The sequence below is a fragment of the Diaporthe citri genome (genome assembly GCF_014595645.1).
Source record: "Diaporthe citri strain NFHF-8-4 chromosome Unknown scaffold_12, whole genome shotgun sequence".
NCBI classification, from domain to species: Eukaryota; Fungi; Ascomycota; class Sordariomycetes; order Diaporthales; family Diaporthaceae; genus Diaporthe; species Diaporthe citri.
Genome location: NW_025064857.1, coordinates 391531 through 408847, shown reverse-complemented (window position 1 = coordinate 408847; position 17317 = coordinate 391531). Strand labels below are relative to the sequence as shown.

Below are 17317 nucleotides of genomic sequence, written 5' to 3'. Positions count from 1 at the left end.
CCTCATTTTGAGTAAAAGTCATCTACGCGAGCAAGACTGATTTGTACAACAACTTGAATGCAGTTGTCCTTCCAAGCCATCTGCACCACGCGTCCGTCTCAAACACCAGACGACAATATGAAGCCGTCCCGTGCCATCCCACCACCAATCCAAACGACTACATATCTAGATCAAAAAAAATTCGTCTGTTCTTTTTACGCGTGTGAGACAGACAAATAAGGTTAAAAGTAGGCAACCAACAAAATGGCACCGGGCCCTCTTCCACACGTTACCCTGAGGGACTTCTCGCGTGGGAAATGGGGGACCCAGTCGTGAAGGACGGGGGATGGGGAAGCAGCAGTCACACAGAACCCGCATGAGACTCCTCCGCGTCTCCAGCCTGAACAAGTGGGTGGATGCTCGGTGGAGAAGAATGGGCCACGAGAGCGAGCGACCATAGCGAGAGGCTGGCTGGATGCGTGGATGGAGCAACCCCGGAGTCAGGCCTTGGTTTGTGTGAGCTCCATCACAATCAACATGAGCTCAGCCAAACCACCCACCCACCATGAATGAGTCTAGGCGCGGATATATCCACCCACCTGGGCACACCTGCGAGCAGTGAGACCGGCTCTGGAACTATCCATCCAAGGGGTCCGGAGATCTCGATCGTGACCTGTCATGGCGCTGGGCCTGCTCCTGCAGCGGCTGCAAACAACCCGCCATTACTGTGGAACCTCTTGTGGTCAGCATTTGGGGGTGAGAGTACTGTGTTTGTGTACACCTTGTTGTTGTACCGTGATTCCGGCTCTATGAGCGGGCCCATCATTTGTTGCCCACACAGTCCTAGGATTTCCCGACCCCGTGGCCCTTCCTCCCATGAATTAAATCCAAAACGCCAGACTTTTCCTCAGCATCATGTAGACCGTCAGGGCCATATTTGGGTCGTTGTTTTCGAAACGGCCGTCCGTCATTCGTGGTCCTCCACGTATCCTTCCTCTTCGCCGCCCTCTTCATCGTAGCCATCTGCTTCCTCATCTTCTTCCTCATCGTCGTCGTCGTCGTCCTCTTCACTCGAGGTACCCGAGCCCTCTGACTCGCCCTCCGATCCCGGGTCGTAATCTTCTTCGTCTTCTGAATCTTCCCCGTCCTCGCCGAGAAGCTGCTCGGCGAGGGCAAGCTGCGTGAGGTTCTCCCCGAGCTGCTCCCCGTTCGCGTTCGCGCCCGGGTTGGCGTCGTCGGCCCGGGCAGCGTCGCCCTTGGCGTTCTCCCGCAGCTGCCGCTTCGCCTTCCTGCCCTCGGCCATGGAGGTGTTGTTCAGGCCGTGCCGCCGCACGTAGGTCTCGTCGATGGTGCCGTAGTCCTCCTGGTCGATCATGGCGAACTCGATCTCTTCCGTCAGTGGCCTCTCGTCGTCTTCCCACTGTGCGCCTGGCTGTGCGCTCTTGGGTTGCTCCTGCTGGGGCGCGTGTGACACGTCGACTTCTACCACCATGTTGAACGTCCTCTGCAGTACGTTCACGTACGACACCGAGTTGATTCTGTCAAGCGGGATGAACAGCAGTGGCTTCTTGAACCCCCATAGTATGCCGTTTGGTAAGAAGAACAGAAAGCCATCCTTGCTGCCCCTGTGTGCCCTAACGTGCACGGCCTTCTCCTTCGGGCGGTGAGGTTGCCGCACCGCACTGGAAAACACGCGAGGGTCGGTCGACACGATCGTGGCTGTTGTGTTGTTGACGGACTGCAGCTGGCTGCTGATGGCCCAGTGCATGAGGGAGCTGTAGCTGTCCGACACCTGGGCGGCGGTCTGTGCGGCGTAGCCGCCGACGATGCCAGGTTTTGGAGAGGTGGCCGGCACGCTGAAGACGAGCGGCTCGAAGTCTGCGGGAGGGAAGGATTTCGTGGAGGAAAGGGCTGTGTTGCGCGGGAAGAGGGTGTAGTTGAAGTGCAGCTGCTGCTTCTCGGGGATGGGTGTGTACAGGACGAATTCTGTCGAGTTCATGTTAGCCAATACGTCTGCTCGTAGCTTCGCAGACAAGTAGCAGCCAAGGACAGCAAGCACGCACCTATTTGGCTCCAATCGTACACCATGCCTTGAACCGGTGTAGTTGTGCCAACTTGCTTCGTGTACAGGTAGTTCTTGGTGAAGCACAGGTCGTACTTCTTCCTCTGGGGGATGGACACGCTGACCTCCTTGACCTCGAGCAAGATGACCTCCTTGGCCGCTGCGTTCGCCATATCAATCAGCAAGGAGTCGGCACCGGCGCCGACGACAGGTGTCTGTTGTGTTCCGGTGGCGGCCGTTTGTGTGGGTGATGGCAACATGCCGTGTTGACTTATGTTTCCATTCTCGACGACCGTGCCATCGTTGTCCTCGACTCGTCTCCGTTTTGAGCTGGGCTCGCCCGGGGTGTCTTTGGTCTGCTCGGAGATGAAGCTCGCGATAGAGTTGAAGAGGGCGATCCGTTCTGGGGTGTCTGTGGGCTGGTATCAGTATGGCAAGCATTGTGACAAGCCTTCCAGGCCTGGAGCTGGTAGCACTGGTGTAGGAATAAGGGTGAAAATGTCAACGCACCTGCGGCTTGCTTGATTCCCTCGATGATGTCGGGGCGGGTCGCAAACACAAGGCCCAGCCTCTCGTTGTCGAGAGCGGCCATTGTGGAGAATTATTCGCAGTCGTAGCCGGAATACAGTAGTCGGTCGGAAGGATAGCACATGCGCAGTGTGGGCGTCTAAGATGCGCAAGGAGGAGGATACCGATCGGTGTAGTAGGTTGCGGCGCGAATGTGTGAGAGTCAAGCTGCCGGCGTCGCAAAATGCCAGATGCAAAAGTTGGCCTGCGAAGTCTATTTAGCGCTGAGATGCACAGACGCGTGCGCGTAAAATGGCGACCGGTCAAGGGTCCCAAGCAATTACGTAAGGTGTCAGCAGGAGCTCTGGATGGACGACAACAAGCGCCTTCTTTCTTTCCACTGCCTTCCTTTGTCAAGCATGCTGCAGCCTTGTTGCATGACTGCAGAACCGTATCCTTCAAAGCTTTCAAAGATGAAACCCGTCGATTACATGCCTGACTGCCATGGACGATAGAAGAAATGGTGGCCAGGTATCATATCCGAGACTGAACACCAACATGCAGCCTCGTGGACAGCACCTCCATCTGCGTAGGCGCCTGATCATTCTGCTGTACCTCCAGACGGCAGCCAAAGATGTGGGTGGCTCCTGGTCGGTGTCTTCTTGTATTGCCGGGACGTCTTACCCCATCCTTTGATCCCACTCGGTGAGTGGCTGTCAGTTGAGCGCTCGATTCCGTTTCGACCTTTCTCTCGCCAGGAGTGAAATGATCCTACACGATGCCATAGTCCACGTTTCTGATCTCATCTCACGAAGAAATTTTCATTGCATGTATTGGAGCCACAGAATAATAACTATTTCCTGTCACGGTTTGATTGGCGCACCCAGCCTTCTTCCCCTTGCCTCGGCCGTCAATGTCTGCTCTCCACGCCGCATCCAATTGTTCATTATGGGTGCGGCTCTTCTTACCCACTGTATCTATGTATTTGCAAATATCATTGCACGGTGAACACTGTTCTAGGCCCGTCCTTGGACCATCGTGTGACCCCTATCTGAAGTCGAAGATTGTGGTCTAACGTGGACTAGTTCAAAGTTGGATCGGAACTCAAGGACGATAATTTGTATATGTACAAGAGGCGCTCGACCACCAGCACTTCCGCTACCGATGTTACAATTGTTTAGTGTGAAGCGCGAATGTTTCATCATCCCATACTCCCCAATTGAACTGCGACCTATGCGTATGTTCTGCTTCGCCAATATTGCCCACTCCATTGTGACCGACATCGACATCGCCCATGTCTTTGATGTGTGGTGCTTCATCGAGCACCTCCCCTAACACCATGCTAAGTTCTCGATCCACATTCTGTGTTGCAGGTCGATGCGCCAGGGTTTCCACCATCCTATTTTGCGTGCCTAGGCCGCCGGAGAGGTCCTGCATCATGTTGTTGATATCATTGTCTCCCATGTCAAGCCACATAGGATTATTGTCCTGGTAGCGAAGAGCTCGAGGAGCGGAGGCATGTGTGGATCTACTCGTTTCCGAATCAACCTTCCACGCGTGCCATTGCCCAGCTGACTGCAGGCCGGTCAGATCGCTTTGCAGATCCGCTGGTTCTACCAAAGCATCGTGGGTGTCTTTATACGCCGGCAAGACCTCTCCAGGCTGCAACAAGTCTGACTGAAGCTCTGCTTGACTTGTGGGTTCTCCAGCTGGTACTATGGTTTCCTGTGTCGCCGTGCGAAACTGACTTGTAGCGAATCCATTTTCCGGGGTCATGCTGTCTTCTCCTTCAAAGCCGCAGTCAATCCCAGCAGTAGTGCCGTCATCTGACGTTTCTTCAGCGAACTCCCCAATCCATTGCTCGATCCCGTCTGTTTCAAATATGTTTTGAAGCCCGATCATGCTCCTGACTGCATCTAGAGTACTCCAGAACTCAGAACTGCGTCTTTCGCTGTCGAGAAGCATTTCTGTCATGTCATCGAGGTGAATGATCATGTAGGTAGAGCCCTGTATCTCATCAAACAGTTGCTGGTCTTCGTTGTTCCAGTTGATATGCTCTCTCAAAATCTTGTTAATGACTCCATGACCATTGTCCTTTGCCATTTTGGTTGCTCGAATGAACTGGTATCGTTCCGCAGTTGTCTGGTAAAGTTGCTTGTCTTGGAGTAGTAACAACTTCACTATGTCCAGCCTTCCGTTTTCCGCAGCGATTTCGATGGAAGTTCTGCCGTAAAAAAGCGACCTCCTTGCGTTCACCTTGGCGCCTTTGTCGAGTAGGAGGCGGACGAGGCCAATGTTTCCTGCACCAGCAGCGAGCTGTAGGCAGGTGCCTCCACGATAATACCCGGCAGGGTGTTCCACATCGCCACCACAATGGACCAGCATTTGAAGCATTTCCGGACTGCCAATCTCAACAGCTAGTTGTACGGCAGTCCTACTGGCCTGGTAGTCTGAAGTCGGTACATTGAACCTGTGCATCGCGTTCACGGGGGCTTGAGCTTCGCAGAGGACTTCGACATGTGCCAACATATCGTATCCCACAGCCGACAAAAGAAGGTCCGGGTGTTTTGGATTTGCCCCGGCTGCAATCAATTTTTTCCATGTTTCTGCGGACAGGTCGTGGAAAATTGCGATTTTCATCCCTTCTGCAGGTACATTGGCTTCCAACAGCGACTTTATGACTGCCTCGTCATCGCAGAATCTTTTGAGGGCGGCAGCATAATCGAGGATATGTCCTGGAGTACCAGGCTCATCGTCGGTAGGTACCCAACGAGACCGAAACATGTCTTCGTCGTCCGCCCATGGTTCGGGAAACCGCGCAACCCATGGCCCCTGTCCCAAGGCTTTCATGAGGACGCCCAGAAGGGACTTGTCGTGATATCTGGCCGCGGAGGCTACTGCGAGGACCTCGAAGCTGTCATTCGGTATATTTGGGCGGGTTTCCAGCAGTCGCTCCACAATCTTTTGGTAATCCTTGTATCTGTGCGACTGAGATACAGTTTCAAACAGTGCCCGAGAGTCATACTTGCACACTGCGACCTGCCGGTAAGCCATGTCTTGCTGACCAACTAATATGGCGGCTCGTAGAATTGTTGCAGGGTCGATAGCCGCATGGCCATCGTGGTCCATCGAGAATAGTAGACTAATCGTCGATCTCGGGTTTTGCCTCAGAATGGCTTGCTCAAGGAAGTCCTTCCACCCATCCATATTCGCAGAGCCAGCCTGGAGAAGCATGGTCACTAGCTCCGTGTCATCACCGGCCTTCATGGCAAGCTTTTGCTCGCCCCCGCGAAGTTTCAAGTTGGGATTTCGTCTAAACAGCATCTTTGCAACCTCGGTTCGACCATGCGCTAGTGCTGTGAGTAATGGCGACCGGCCCTCGAGTCCAGACATCCACTCTCCATCGTAGTTGCAATGGTCACATCCATACGTTTGTGATTCGCTATCCCCTTGGTAGTGATCAATATCGACGCCCCAGTCGAGTAGGTACTTGGCCAATAGAGGATACCCCCGGTATATCGCTGCTTGAAGGGCCGACGGCTGGTTATCCTCTCCCGATATGGGTTTCGGTCTCTCTGCTGGGCACCCATGCTCCCTCAAGGCCTTTGCCAGACGCAGGACACAATTTTCTCGCCGCTTTCCTGGAGTTCCAAACTGTAAGGACCGTCCAATCACGTAATACAAAATGAAACTTCGGCCACATCCATGTCTGCATCTCAATGTTGATGGGTCGGCCCCAAGATCCAGCAGATAGGTGAACATGTCAACTAACAAGTCCAGACAGTTGTTGATAGTGTGTCTGGAAACCGCCGTGAATAAAATATCCTTGGGAAGCGTAACGGATCCATTGCGATCGCGCGGAGAGTGATCAACAAGCAGACAGATTGTGTCGCGATCTGCATATTTTGCAGCAATGGTAAAGTGCTTCGAGCAGATGGTTCCATGTCCTAGGCGTTCGCGCTCCGACAGCATCCTCACAGTAAGCTTGGTGTGGGCTTTTGCTATTGCTAGCTGAAGAGCTCTTTCAAGGGCGACCACCTGATACTCTGATGAGCTGCTTGTTTTCTTGGACAAAAGCAAGCCCGCGATGATGTCTGCGCGGTCATGGTTCTCAAGGCTTGCCACGCACTCTAGAGGCGAATAATCTTGTGGGCTGCTGATGCCGTACGGGTCTGCACCGAGATTCAAGAGAAGACCAACCGCGTGAATATTTCCGGCGAGCGAGGAGGCTTGGAGCAACGTCCTGCGGGAATTTTGATTCCAGGCTTTGGAAACGTCTCGCATAAATTCGTATCTTTCCACCACGCGAAACCAATGATCTCCAAAGCTTTGCACAGCGTGGTCGACGTCAAAATGGTTGGGTATCAACCATGCTAGTACATCCAAGCTGTTTGCATCGTTGATGGAGTGATCAAGAAGTCGTCCCAGGAACACTTGGCTGGTATAATCGGTAGACCTTCCCAGCCAGTCTATGTTTGCCCTGGTCAGGAAGCCTACACGGCGCAGGAAGTCCATCATATTCGCAGATCTTGAAAAGTCGACATTGCAGCCCGTGATTCTTTCGAATTGGTGACCCATATTATTTGCTTCGAGATAGATGAGTAGCCGCACCAGTTCCACGGCGAGTGATTCTTGTGAACCCGTATGGAGAATCTCAGCGGTGGTTTCATGGTCGCCTTCATAGATTTGAGGAACTGTAACCTCTAGTACGGCTCGAATTCTCCGTCGAGGATGGATAGGATTACTCCCTTGATGATATGAGAGCTCCGAAAATACTTTGTCGATGTGATGCCCCATCATTTCGACCAATAGTGGCTCTTGTCCTGGCGGCTTGAACAATTGCCCTGCCACGTTACCGGCTGTGAGTGTCGATATAGCTGTAGAAAGTTTAGAATCAGAATGTAAATTGCGATATAAAGTGGAGAAGGAATTTACATTGACGGAAGGATGAGTCGAATTGAAGCCATGGTAATTCCTTGGGCCACTCAGAAAGGTCCGACATCAATGGGGATGGAGTCTGAACACGAGCAATGAAGTCCGGGAGCGTATCAATGCTCATTTCCTCTGTAAAAATCAGTCAATGAAACAGGCCATGCAAACTCGAGATTTAAGAAGCCTACCGCTAGATAACGAGGAGCGCTCGTGCCGATCAAGCCTCCCAAGAACCATCGATTCAGACCATCTGATACCCGATACGACAATCTCGCTTGGTCTACCAGCTTGTTTTCTCCTTGAAAGTTGGCTTTGGATATACCTCAGTTCCGATTTATGGAAATTTCGGCGGAGATTCCACTTCTGGAACCTGTACTCATAGTCTTTGATTCTGATACGTGGGTTACTTCGGTGCTGGGCAGAATATGTTCATATCACGGGTAGAGTTGGGATGCTCAGACTTACTTCGTGTTAAAACCATGCTCAATCTTCATGTGATTGACAATCTTCTTGTAAGTCATCCTTTTCTCTGTGAAGAGACGAGATATCTCCCTTCTATGCAGCTCCAAGAGACGAGATATTTCCCTTCTGTGTAGCTCACACTCGTCCACCTGAGGATGAGTTGCGCGAGATTTACGTCGAGGCATCGCTGAAGGGACGAGAGGGGACGTGATGATATTGATGAATGACGGAACAAGAAATAAGCCTGGTATTGATAAGCAGGACTTGGCTTTGAATGTTTCATAGGCACAGGTGTGAGTGGATTGAGGGTTCCGATGTCAACTCTTAATGGATGAGGAGCGGGCCTGACTTCAGACCATGTGGAGGGTCCGCCGTTACGACTTATGTATAAAAACCTATACCTATCATAGATGGGGCCTGTAGTAGCTGACAAATGACAAAGCCGACTTGGCTGGCCTAGTAGCCACTTACGTCTACATATTCAATTAACAGAACCCGAATAGCGTCACTATGACCGCTGAAACCGTTAGAGCTGAGGCGCACGTGAGCGACACTTGTCCATAATTGTAGAAGCGCCACCAATCGTGATATAATTATTCGATTAACAGAACCAAAATCATGACCCTGGTCACTGGTGGATGGCTGTCAGGCATTTCTAGAACAGCACACGGCCCTCTGCGACACACGCTACAAAACCCGAGGAACAGGGATTGAGGGACGCGGCACCCATGACCACTGAGGACCAGTATGATATTCGCGCCAGAGATTTCACGCTACAAAATCCAAGACGGCATGACAAACGCCGCGTCTACCAAGTTGAGAATTTAGTGCATTCCGTTGTGCTATGATTGCCTGGCATATGCAAAGGTACAGACGGTGCTGGTCCCATTTTCGTGCTGGGTCTTGACAACATGTGAAATGGGCGAAGTGAGGAACATCAAAACCACGCTACAAACCCCGAGAAGTAAAGCACAAACTCTGCCGCCAGTCTGCCTATAAATATCAAGGCTCATGTTCGGAACCAGCGACATTGTGTAGCTAGTATCCGAATCCGCAGTTTCCCACTTTAGCCAAATTTCAGGTACCCACCTCAGACCAGCCGCAGAGCAGCTCAACACAACCTTTCCACAGCCATTCCTTCAGCCCCGGCCGAGACAATAGAACCTGAAACATCCAAATCTTCCCTTATATACATTTATTTCCGAGCCAGTTCGTCGCCGAAGATGTCGACCGAAGTAGTAGTTGGGATCATTGCTCTGCTCATAGCCGCGTTGGATACAGCCATCGCCCTCTGGGAGTGTATAAGCAACCATGAACAGGTCGTTACTCAAGAATCACACGCCAATGGAAGTAGTGATAGTAAGTACAATAGTCCAGGCTCATCCCTTTCGCTGGAAATGCCTAGGCTAAACTGATCTAAACAGCGGATGATATCAGACTCAGCGGTCAAGTTGTTCTCCCTGCCATTTCCAACATCGGCAGCGCAGAGAGGGAGGCCCTCACATACCGCAAACCCTCGTAAGTTAAATACACTTGTATCTCTGGCGATTCGTTTTCCATCTTCAGGAAATGCAGGAGTTAAAAGCCCTGCTCAGATCACAGCGAAAGCATCGCCCAAACCTCCTCTCGCAGGGCGGAATATGCAGCACGAGTCGAAAATACCGGGAATTTCGCTACAACAGAGGTACTGGATCGGTATTCAAGCGCGGTATGAGTGAGTACGGATGTGAGTTTGTGTGCTGTGATCCCTATAATCCTATACCAAGTACCCTCAACTAACTCCATCCACACTAGTAACCACAAGGCTGCAGACAATCAGTTCCTAGGTCGAGTCTATCAAGAAGGGAATAAAATAGTACTCAGCAGGGAGTCCTACAAGCCGTGTGTTTAGAGCATCCCAGGAGGAGAACTTTGTGAGGAGGAAAGTCCACAAATCGATGCATATCTCCCCACTCCCTTAAGAAAGAAAACGCCGGCTGCACCACCAGCCCAAGAACGCATGATTTGATCCCCGTTGAGGAATAGAACGCCGGCGCTGCAATGGCTGTACCCAAGTTCTTAGCAGCGCAAAGACGTTGGTAGGGGGAAGGGATCTCCGGGTTGGGGGGGGGGAGGGGTTCAAGGGTTAAGACAAGATGGAGAACGAGGGAAAGATATTTACGTGCTCAGTAGCATCTCATTTGTCAATCGTCGCTTTTAGACATTCATACAAGACAAATTGCTTTTAAAATACCATGCCCAAACACCATGGATTCGGAACCTCTCTCATCTAGGCGATCATGCCAGTCAGAACCTTGACTTGCTCCAGCACGCATGCCTTGCTCGTGCCACCCTTGGCGGCCCTCATCTCGACGCTCTTCTCGTAGTCAAACGACTCAGCAATATCCTCCCCAAACCGGGCGTCCACGCACTTCATCTGCTCGTACGTAGGCTCGTTCATGGGCGTGCCCGTCTGCTCGCTGAGCGCCACGCACCGGCCGCTTATGTGGTGCGTCTCCCGGAATGGCACGCCCTTGCGCACCAGCATGAAGGGGTCGAGCGCGGCGCGCATCTTCTCTGGTTGCGTGGCCAGCGTCGAAAGCACGCCCTCTGCGATCTGGATGCTGTCGCCGACGGTCTTGACGTGGTCCAGCAGCGGCTCGACGGACTCCTGGAGGTCCTTGTTATACGTGGACGGCAGACCCTTGAGCGTCATCATGAAGCCGGCCGCTCAGGCTGTCGGGTTCTTCTGGGGCATAAGGGACGAGCCCGTGGAGTAGGCGTCCGCCAACCGCACGAAGCCGAACTCGGCGGACGAGTAAATGATCAGGTCCTCGGCCCACCGGCTGATGTGCTGCATCAGGAAGCTGCCCCACTGTAGCGTCTCGAGGACGAAGTCGCGGTCGGCCACGGCGCCCATCGAGTTCCACAGCAGGCCCTCGAAGCCCAGCTCCCCGGCCATCATCTCCCTGTCGATGCCGAACGGGTTGCCCGCCAGCGCGCCGCACCCCAGGGGGCTGCGGTTGACCCCCTTGCGGATCTCGCGCAGCCGCTCGAGGTCGTTGGCGAAGGCGAAGCCGTAGCTCAGCATCCAGTGGCTCCAGCGGATGGGCTGGGCGCGCTGCAGGTGGGTGTAGCCCGACATGACGTAGTCGATCTCGGACTCGGCGCTCCTCGCGATGACGGACAGGAAGCTCCTGAGGAAGCCCTCGAGCCTGTCGAGCTCGTCGCGCAGCCACAGGCGCGTGTCGGTGGCGATCTACTCGTTGCGGCTGCGGCCCGTGTGAAGCTTTCCCGCGTCGTCCTTGACGATGATCTCGAGCAGGCCGGCCTCGATCTTCTTGAACTCGTCCTCGGTCAGGCGGCCGGCCTTTGTGTTTCGCGCGGGCGAAGGAGATGGAGCCGAGGATGTCTTGCTTGTGGAGGACGTTGTCGAAGGAGAGGGACTCGTTGTACTGCTCCATGAGGGGGTTGAGGCCTCCTGTTGAGCAGAACGCATGGTGGTTAGCTTGACTGGTCTGCTAGGGACTCAATTGGGTGGCAGGAGGGTAGTTGAAGGCTAATTGGTCCCTCAAGATGCCTCATGGGTCTCTAAGGGATACAATGCTTCTGACTGAAGGTGTCATGAGGGCGTACCAGTGAAGCGACCTCACCACAGCATGTTCTCCTTCTTGCCTGGTGCCATCGTCACAACAGCTCCGGTGTCGGCAGGGTCCAATTGGCAGTGAATTTGAGGCGTTGCAGCTTGTCTGAGGGCAATTATTGTGAGACGGAAGAGGCAAGTAGTTGAAAAAGGTCAAGCCGAGTTATGGGAAGCTTGGAATCACAAGAATCGTAATACCAGCAGCAGAGTCATCGCAGTTGGAGTCATAATCTTTCCAGGGAGTGCCAGAATTCGCTCCAGCTCCTCTTATCTGATAAGGACCCCAGGTCAGCCTTACGGTTGCGACAAGGAGCTCCAAACCCACATCCATGCCCCGCTGTGGGAGCTCCCCGCGACGGGAGGCCGGCCCCTGAACCAAGCCAGCCTGTCCGTCCTATACCTGGGCACACTGGCCATTCCCAGTAGTTACAGCAACCTACCGTCTTTTTTGGAAGCCTGAGTCTTGAGGTCAAAGATAGATGACGGGATTTATCCCACTTTTGCGCGTTGATGCGAGGTAGAGGAGAGCCATCCAACCCCTTTCACGACACGTGCAGTAAATTGCCTCCCTGCAAACACCCCACTCTAGCCAAAGTCTCCCCCGCCACACCACACCGGGCCTTGCATTAGTATCCAAAGTCAAAGACCACTAGGGCATTGTTAGATGGAAAATAAACTCAGAAATTCTTCGTCTCGGACGAACATTGTCCCTCAAACCGTCGCAAGAGCCCTTTTACATTAGTCCAACACGGTCTCATAGTCCGGTAAAACGTTGTCATTTTCCGGGTAATTCTCAACTCGAGGAAAAGCACAAAATCATAACCATGGGGGCTGGACTCTCTCAGCTCTTATTTACGCTGTACAGATACTCTGGGGACCTCCTTAGGCCATATAGAATTACGTAGAAGAGGGAACGGGGTTTGAAATTGACCAGGACCCGACGACTCGGTTGGCAACTCTATCTCTACTTCCGGTTTGTAATGCCATCGTCATGATTGAGAGTCTAATTCTGGGGTCAAGACAAATCAGGGAATCTCCCCTGTTCAGATACCCCCAACAGGCTCTCTACTACCTTCTCGAACTGGTGTGAAGGATCTCGGGGAATCGGGCACATATTGTATAGAGCTTGCTATCTATCTCGGCTTGCCGGAAAATTGCCTAGGCAGCCCCAATACGTGTAAACAGCCAACAAGGCCAAGAGAGAGACCCTTGGCCCGTACGATAACTTGGGTCAGTTGATCCCTCTCTGCATACAATCCAAGTCCAAACTGATCGTATTCAGCTGGCAAGTAACGTTCTATTCACTCAGAATGTGTCGCAATAGATAAGACAGGTTGTTACGTTGAATGGTCCACTTCAATGATGTATATAGAAGGGTCACACGCCCATGAAGTGTGGGTGCAGCGATCGCATGTTTAACAGGCACCCGAAGCTCGGAGTCAATGCAGGCTGCTCTCGGAACAGCCGCAGCTACAGGAGGACGTGCACGGTGTTAATTTCTTTAAGCTTTACGACGGATACACCTCTCGGAAACCTTGTCTGGCCGATCTTTCTTGGATCTATTTATTAAGGCGACTGCTGGTTTTCAATGCTAGTACCTCCGATCAGACCCGGCACTAGATCTATAATCTGGCCCTACCGACTTCTTACAGCTCCCATTTCCTTCGCACCAGCTGCTCTTTGGATGGGACAGCACCATAAGATGTGGTGTCGTCGGCATCGCTCACATGACTCGCCTTTGGTATTAGTGGCGGCGACCCTGGCCTTTTTCTCGTGCCTTGCATCCTCAGCCTGTATACCAGATGTGAGCAGTGGGTTAATCTCGGACCCGGCCATCCTGCAGGACGAGGCCATCATAGCAGCTTTTGCACAGGTCCAGCAGAACCTCTCCAGTTTGTTCACCAACACCACCAGCGATGGACTCAGCTTTGGAGTGGTAAGCGATAGCATCTTGCCTGACTAGATTTGGATTATACTGATCAAAGGTGCTAGGCGCATGCATCCGGACCAGGCCTGGCCTTCGCATTCAACCATGGCCGCCTCAAAATGAACGACTCATCTAGTACGGACAGAATCAGCAGCGACTCCGTCTTCCGCCTCGCGTCTGCGTCCAAGAACCTGGCCGCATTCTCCGCCCTCGCCCTGCAGAATGTCAGTCGCGCCATGGCTGCAGCCAATCCGAACATCCAGCCCCTGAGCGTCGACACGCCCGTCCGCACGGTGCTTCCCTCTTTCCGCCTCCCGGAGGAAGATTGGCTGAACGGAGGGAGCGAGATCACGCTCTCAATGCTGGGCACGCACAGCTCCGGCCTGACCAGGGAGGGCTACTCGACGACCGACTTCAACATGGTGACTGCCTCGGGCCGAGCATCCGCGGCGTACATTGGTGCCGAGTGGGCCTCCGTCACGCCGGACGATGTTGTGCAGTACCTCAGCGGGCGCAACTTGATGTTTGCGCCGGGCCAAAGAGCGGCCTACTCGAACGCCGGCTTTGCCGTACTCGGCGCCGCTGTGGCCAGCTATCGGAGCAGTCTGACGGGTACCAACGAGTCTTGGGCCGACTACGTCCAGAATGACATTTTCGGCCCGTTGGGCATGACCCGATCTTTTTTCGGGCCGCCTGCCCCGGAAATGGCGGAAAATCTCGCCGTCCCAGGAGTCGCCAACTGGGTCGACCTCGTCGTCGACGGATACAATCCCGCAGGGGGGATGTGGTCTTCTGTATCGGATCTCGCCGCCTACCTCCACCAGGTCTGGCTGTCGCCCTCGCCGCAACTCATCACCCCCACCCAGCGGCGCCAGTCCCTCCAACCTCGCATCTCCCTCCCCGATGGGAAGCAGCAGGTCGGCTTCGGGTGGGAGATCGACATCACGCCCGGCGCGAACAGACCTACTACGTCTACGGCAAGTCCGGCGACGCCGCAGGCAACCACGCCTGGATCGACGTCGTCCCGAACCTCGGCTACGGGCTCGTTATCTTGTCTCAGGAGTCAGGCGAAGCAAATCGATCGAGGATATCCCCCTCCTCCGTCAGGGACTCCGTCCACGAGATCCTCGTCCCGGCGTTCGAGGCCGCCCTGGCCAACCTCATGACCCAGCGCTTCGCGGGGAACTACACCGTGGCCGTCGACTCGGGCCTGATCGCCGACGAGGTCGCGACGACGAACCCCGCGGCGGGACCGGACGCGGGCCCGCAGTCCTACGCGCTTCTCGAGGTCGAGGGCGGGAACCTGTTCCTCCGCGCGCTCATCGTCAACGGGACGGACGCCCTCGAGGGGCTCGACAGGCTGAACTGGAAGGCCAACGCGACGAGTGGGGGGTTGTTCTTCGGCGTGAAGGGCGTGGGGTCCGGGCTCAACCCCTCCGAGGCGGCGGGGGATGCTGCGAAGCTGGGGGAGGGGGTGAGCATTTGGAGGACGATACCGGCGCTGGACGAGTGTGACTGGTTTGACTTTGGCGGGTATACTGATCAGAACGGGTGGCCGCTTAGCCAGGTCGCCCTGGTGGAGAAGGATTGGGGTGGTGTTGAGCTGCATTATCCGCCTTTTGACATCGTGTTGATGAGGTCTGAGGCATAATGAGTATGAGATATGGTTTTGGTGAAGGGGCTAAGAAGCATAGATGGTCCTCAATTCCCATATTACTCTTCGGCTCGTTGTTCTATTTGTGATCTCCCCCAGCTGGGTCTTCCCTTCAAGTCTCAACTTTCAGACGATAAAGGCTGAGACGACTTGCATCCGTTCGACTGATTCCAGGCTCAGCTTGCAGGCGGAGCCCGGTATGCGATATCTCGCAAGTCATTGTCGACCCGTCACAGCTTTGAGACTGCTGCCCGCATGCATTCACGATGGGTCCACGGTCCCAGGCCCACGTCGTCAAGACTCCAGCGAATATCTCATACGATCCAAGTCCCGTGTGACCTCGCTTTCCCCTCGGAGATGCGTTTCCAAACAAGTTGACTCCACCCCTGAGGGGCCACCTAGAATGCGAGAAGGTTCCCGAGGTCACCCCGAACAGGTTATTCACCTCGAAGAGACCATTCACCTCGCCCCGCTGGGGCGGTCAGGCTGATTTGGTAGTATAAAGCCTATCCGACTACGACTGAAATTGGCCAACGAACAGGGCGAGGGAGCCTAGCAGCAAAACACGCAGGTCTTGCACTGCCAAATACAAGGATTGTCACGATGGCTTCGTCCAAATTGAGCTATCACTTCTACGAGCACACGAGTCGCGGAACAAAGTAGAGCCCGTCATCACCACCACGGGCTCTCGTGCGTTGAGTTACGTGATAAGGGCGCTGTATGGCTCAACGGGGTAAAAAAATCATTATTTGGGCCACATTGCCCTTTCTTTAACCTTCAGTGTAAGTAATAAACATGTAGACGTAGCTATGCATGGACCAAAAACATTTCAAACAATGTGAAGGTAAACTTTCGCTCGCCCTTATTCGAATAAAGGAACGGTCTCATAGCCTTGCTGTTGGCAAGTACGACCCTCGTCACTTGGAAGGCTACTTTAGTTATCCCCTCCGGGGCACGTAGCCTCTTAAAACTTAGATAAAACAATATTAATATATAATTGCTTCCCATATAATTATTATATATATAAGAAACCTATTAATATTAATTAATAATTATAAGTATTATAAATTAATAAGGTAAAAGAAGTAATTTTATAAGGATTTTCTTAATTTAAAAATTATATCCTTTTTATTAATAAGCGTTATATAATAATAATTACTTCTTTAAGCCTTTTTATATTATTAAACTTTCTAAGTAAATATTATAAAGATTAAATAAATTAAATAGTATTTCTTACAATATCTATATATATATTTATTATTATTTAAGAAATATGCATTTATTATATATAAAACTTTACTAAAAATAAACTTATTTTTAAATCCTTTTTAAAACTTAGCAAAACTTAATAAAGCTTTATTTTATTAAATAAATAAAGCTTATAATTATTATAATTATTAAATAAATAAAGCTTATAATTATTATAATTACTAAAGCTAATATAATGCTATATTATAAATAAATACAAATTATGCATTATGTTTTTAATTAATATAAAAGGACTTAATAATAAAAAAAAGCCTTAGCTTTTAAGGCTTAAAGGAATTAATAACTTTTTTCTTTTAATAATTATAACTTATTTATTATTAAATTATTATTATTAACTTACTTTTAAATATTACTTATTTTATTAATAGCTTACTTTTTATAATATTTATTATAAAAATTTATAAGTATAGTTAATAATATTAAAAAGCTATTAACTTTTATTAAAAAGTATATAATTAATAAAATGCTTACTTAAATTTTAATTAACTTAGCTTATTATAAATATATTAACTTAAAACTATAATTTATAATTTTTATATAAGAAATATTAATAAAATACTTAATTATTTATTTAACAAATACTTTAGCAAGCTATATATAATAAAACCTTTATAATAATAATCTTTTTATTATTTATTATAAGAATTATATAGCATAAATATAAATAATATTTAAAGCATTACTAAATTCTTACTAATAATACTTAAAAGTCTTTTTTTAAATGCAAGGCATTTATATAAAATATAATAATTAACTTATAATATTATAATTAATTACCATAATTTAAGCTAAAAAAAGATTAAAATAAATTAATAATAAGCTTTATAATACCTTATTAGCCTTAAAATTAAGCATAAATAAATATTATATATAACTTTAAAGATAATAATTATAAATATAGCC

The 17317-nt window shown here is 50.9% G+C and overlaps 5 protein-coding genes across 5 annotated transcripts; 2 read left to right on the top strand and 3 right to left on the bottom strand.

The window, feature by feature from the left end:
* Positions 1 to 946: 946 nt before the first annotated feature.
* On the bottom strand, positions 947 to 2633 carry INS49_004430 (uncharacterized protein; the record flags this gene model as incomplete). The annotated part of the gene is made up of 3 exons (XM_043165219.1): positions 947 to 1965; positions 2043 to 2453; positions 2552 to 2633. 3 exons carry the CDS (start codon positions 2631 to 2633, stop codon positions 947 to 949), a joined length of 1512 nt encoding a protein of 503 aa, XP_043017934.1.
* Positions 2634 to 3715: 1082 nt separating this feature from the next.
* Positions 3716 to 5872, bottom strand: INS49_004429 (uncharacterized protein; the record flags this gene model as incomplete). The annotated part of the gene is made up of 1 exon (XM_043165218.1): positions 3716 to 5872. One exon carries the CDS (start codon positions 5870 to 5872, stop codon positions 3716 to 3718), a length of 2157 nt encoding a protein of 718 aa, XP_043017933.1.
* Positions 5873 to 9165: 3293 nt separating this feature from the next.
* Positions 9166 to 9524, top strand: INS49_004428 (uncharacterized protein; the record flags this gene model as incomplete). Its single annotated transcript, XM_043165217.1, has 3 exons — positions 9166 to 9301; positions 9367 to 9460; positions 9521 to 9524. 3 exons carry the CDS (start codon positions 9166 to 9168, stop codon positions 9522 to 9524), a joined length of 234 nt encoding a protein of 77 aa, XP_043017932.1.
* Positions 9525 to 10211: 687 nt separating this feature from the next.
* Positions 10212 to 11420, bottom strand: INS49_004427 (uncharacterized protein; the record flags this gene model as incomplete). Its single annotated transcript, XM_043165216.1, has 3 exons — positions 10212 to 10625; positions 10719 to 11136; positions 11185 to 11420. The coding sequence occupies 3 exons, from the start codon at positions 11418 to 11420 to the stop codon at positions 10212 to 10214; spliced, it is 1068 nt and encodes a 355-aa protein (XP_043017931.1).
* Positions 11421 to 13266: 1846 nt separating this feature from the next.
* Positions 13267 to 15142, top strand: INS49_004426 (uncharacterized protein; the record flags this gene model as incomplete). The annotated part of the gene is made up of 3 exons (XM_043165215.1): positions 13267 to 13500; positions 13557 to 14408; positions 14453 to 15142. The coding sequence occupies 3 exons, from the start codon at positions 13267 to 13269 to the stop codon at positions 15140 to 15142; spliced, it is 1776 nt and encodes a 591-aa protein (XP_043017930.1).
* Between the last annotated feature and the right edge of the window lie 2175 nt (positions 15143 to 17317).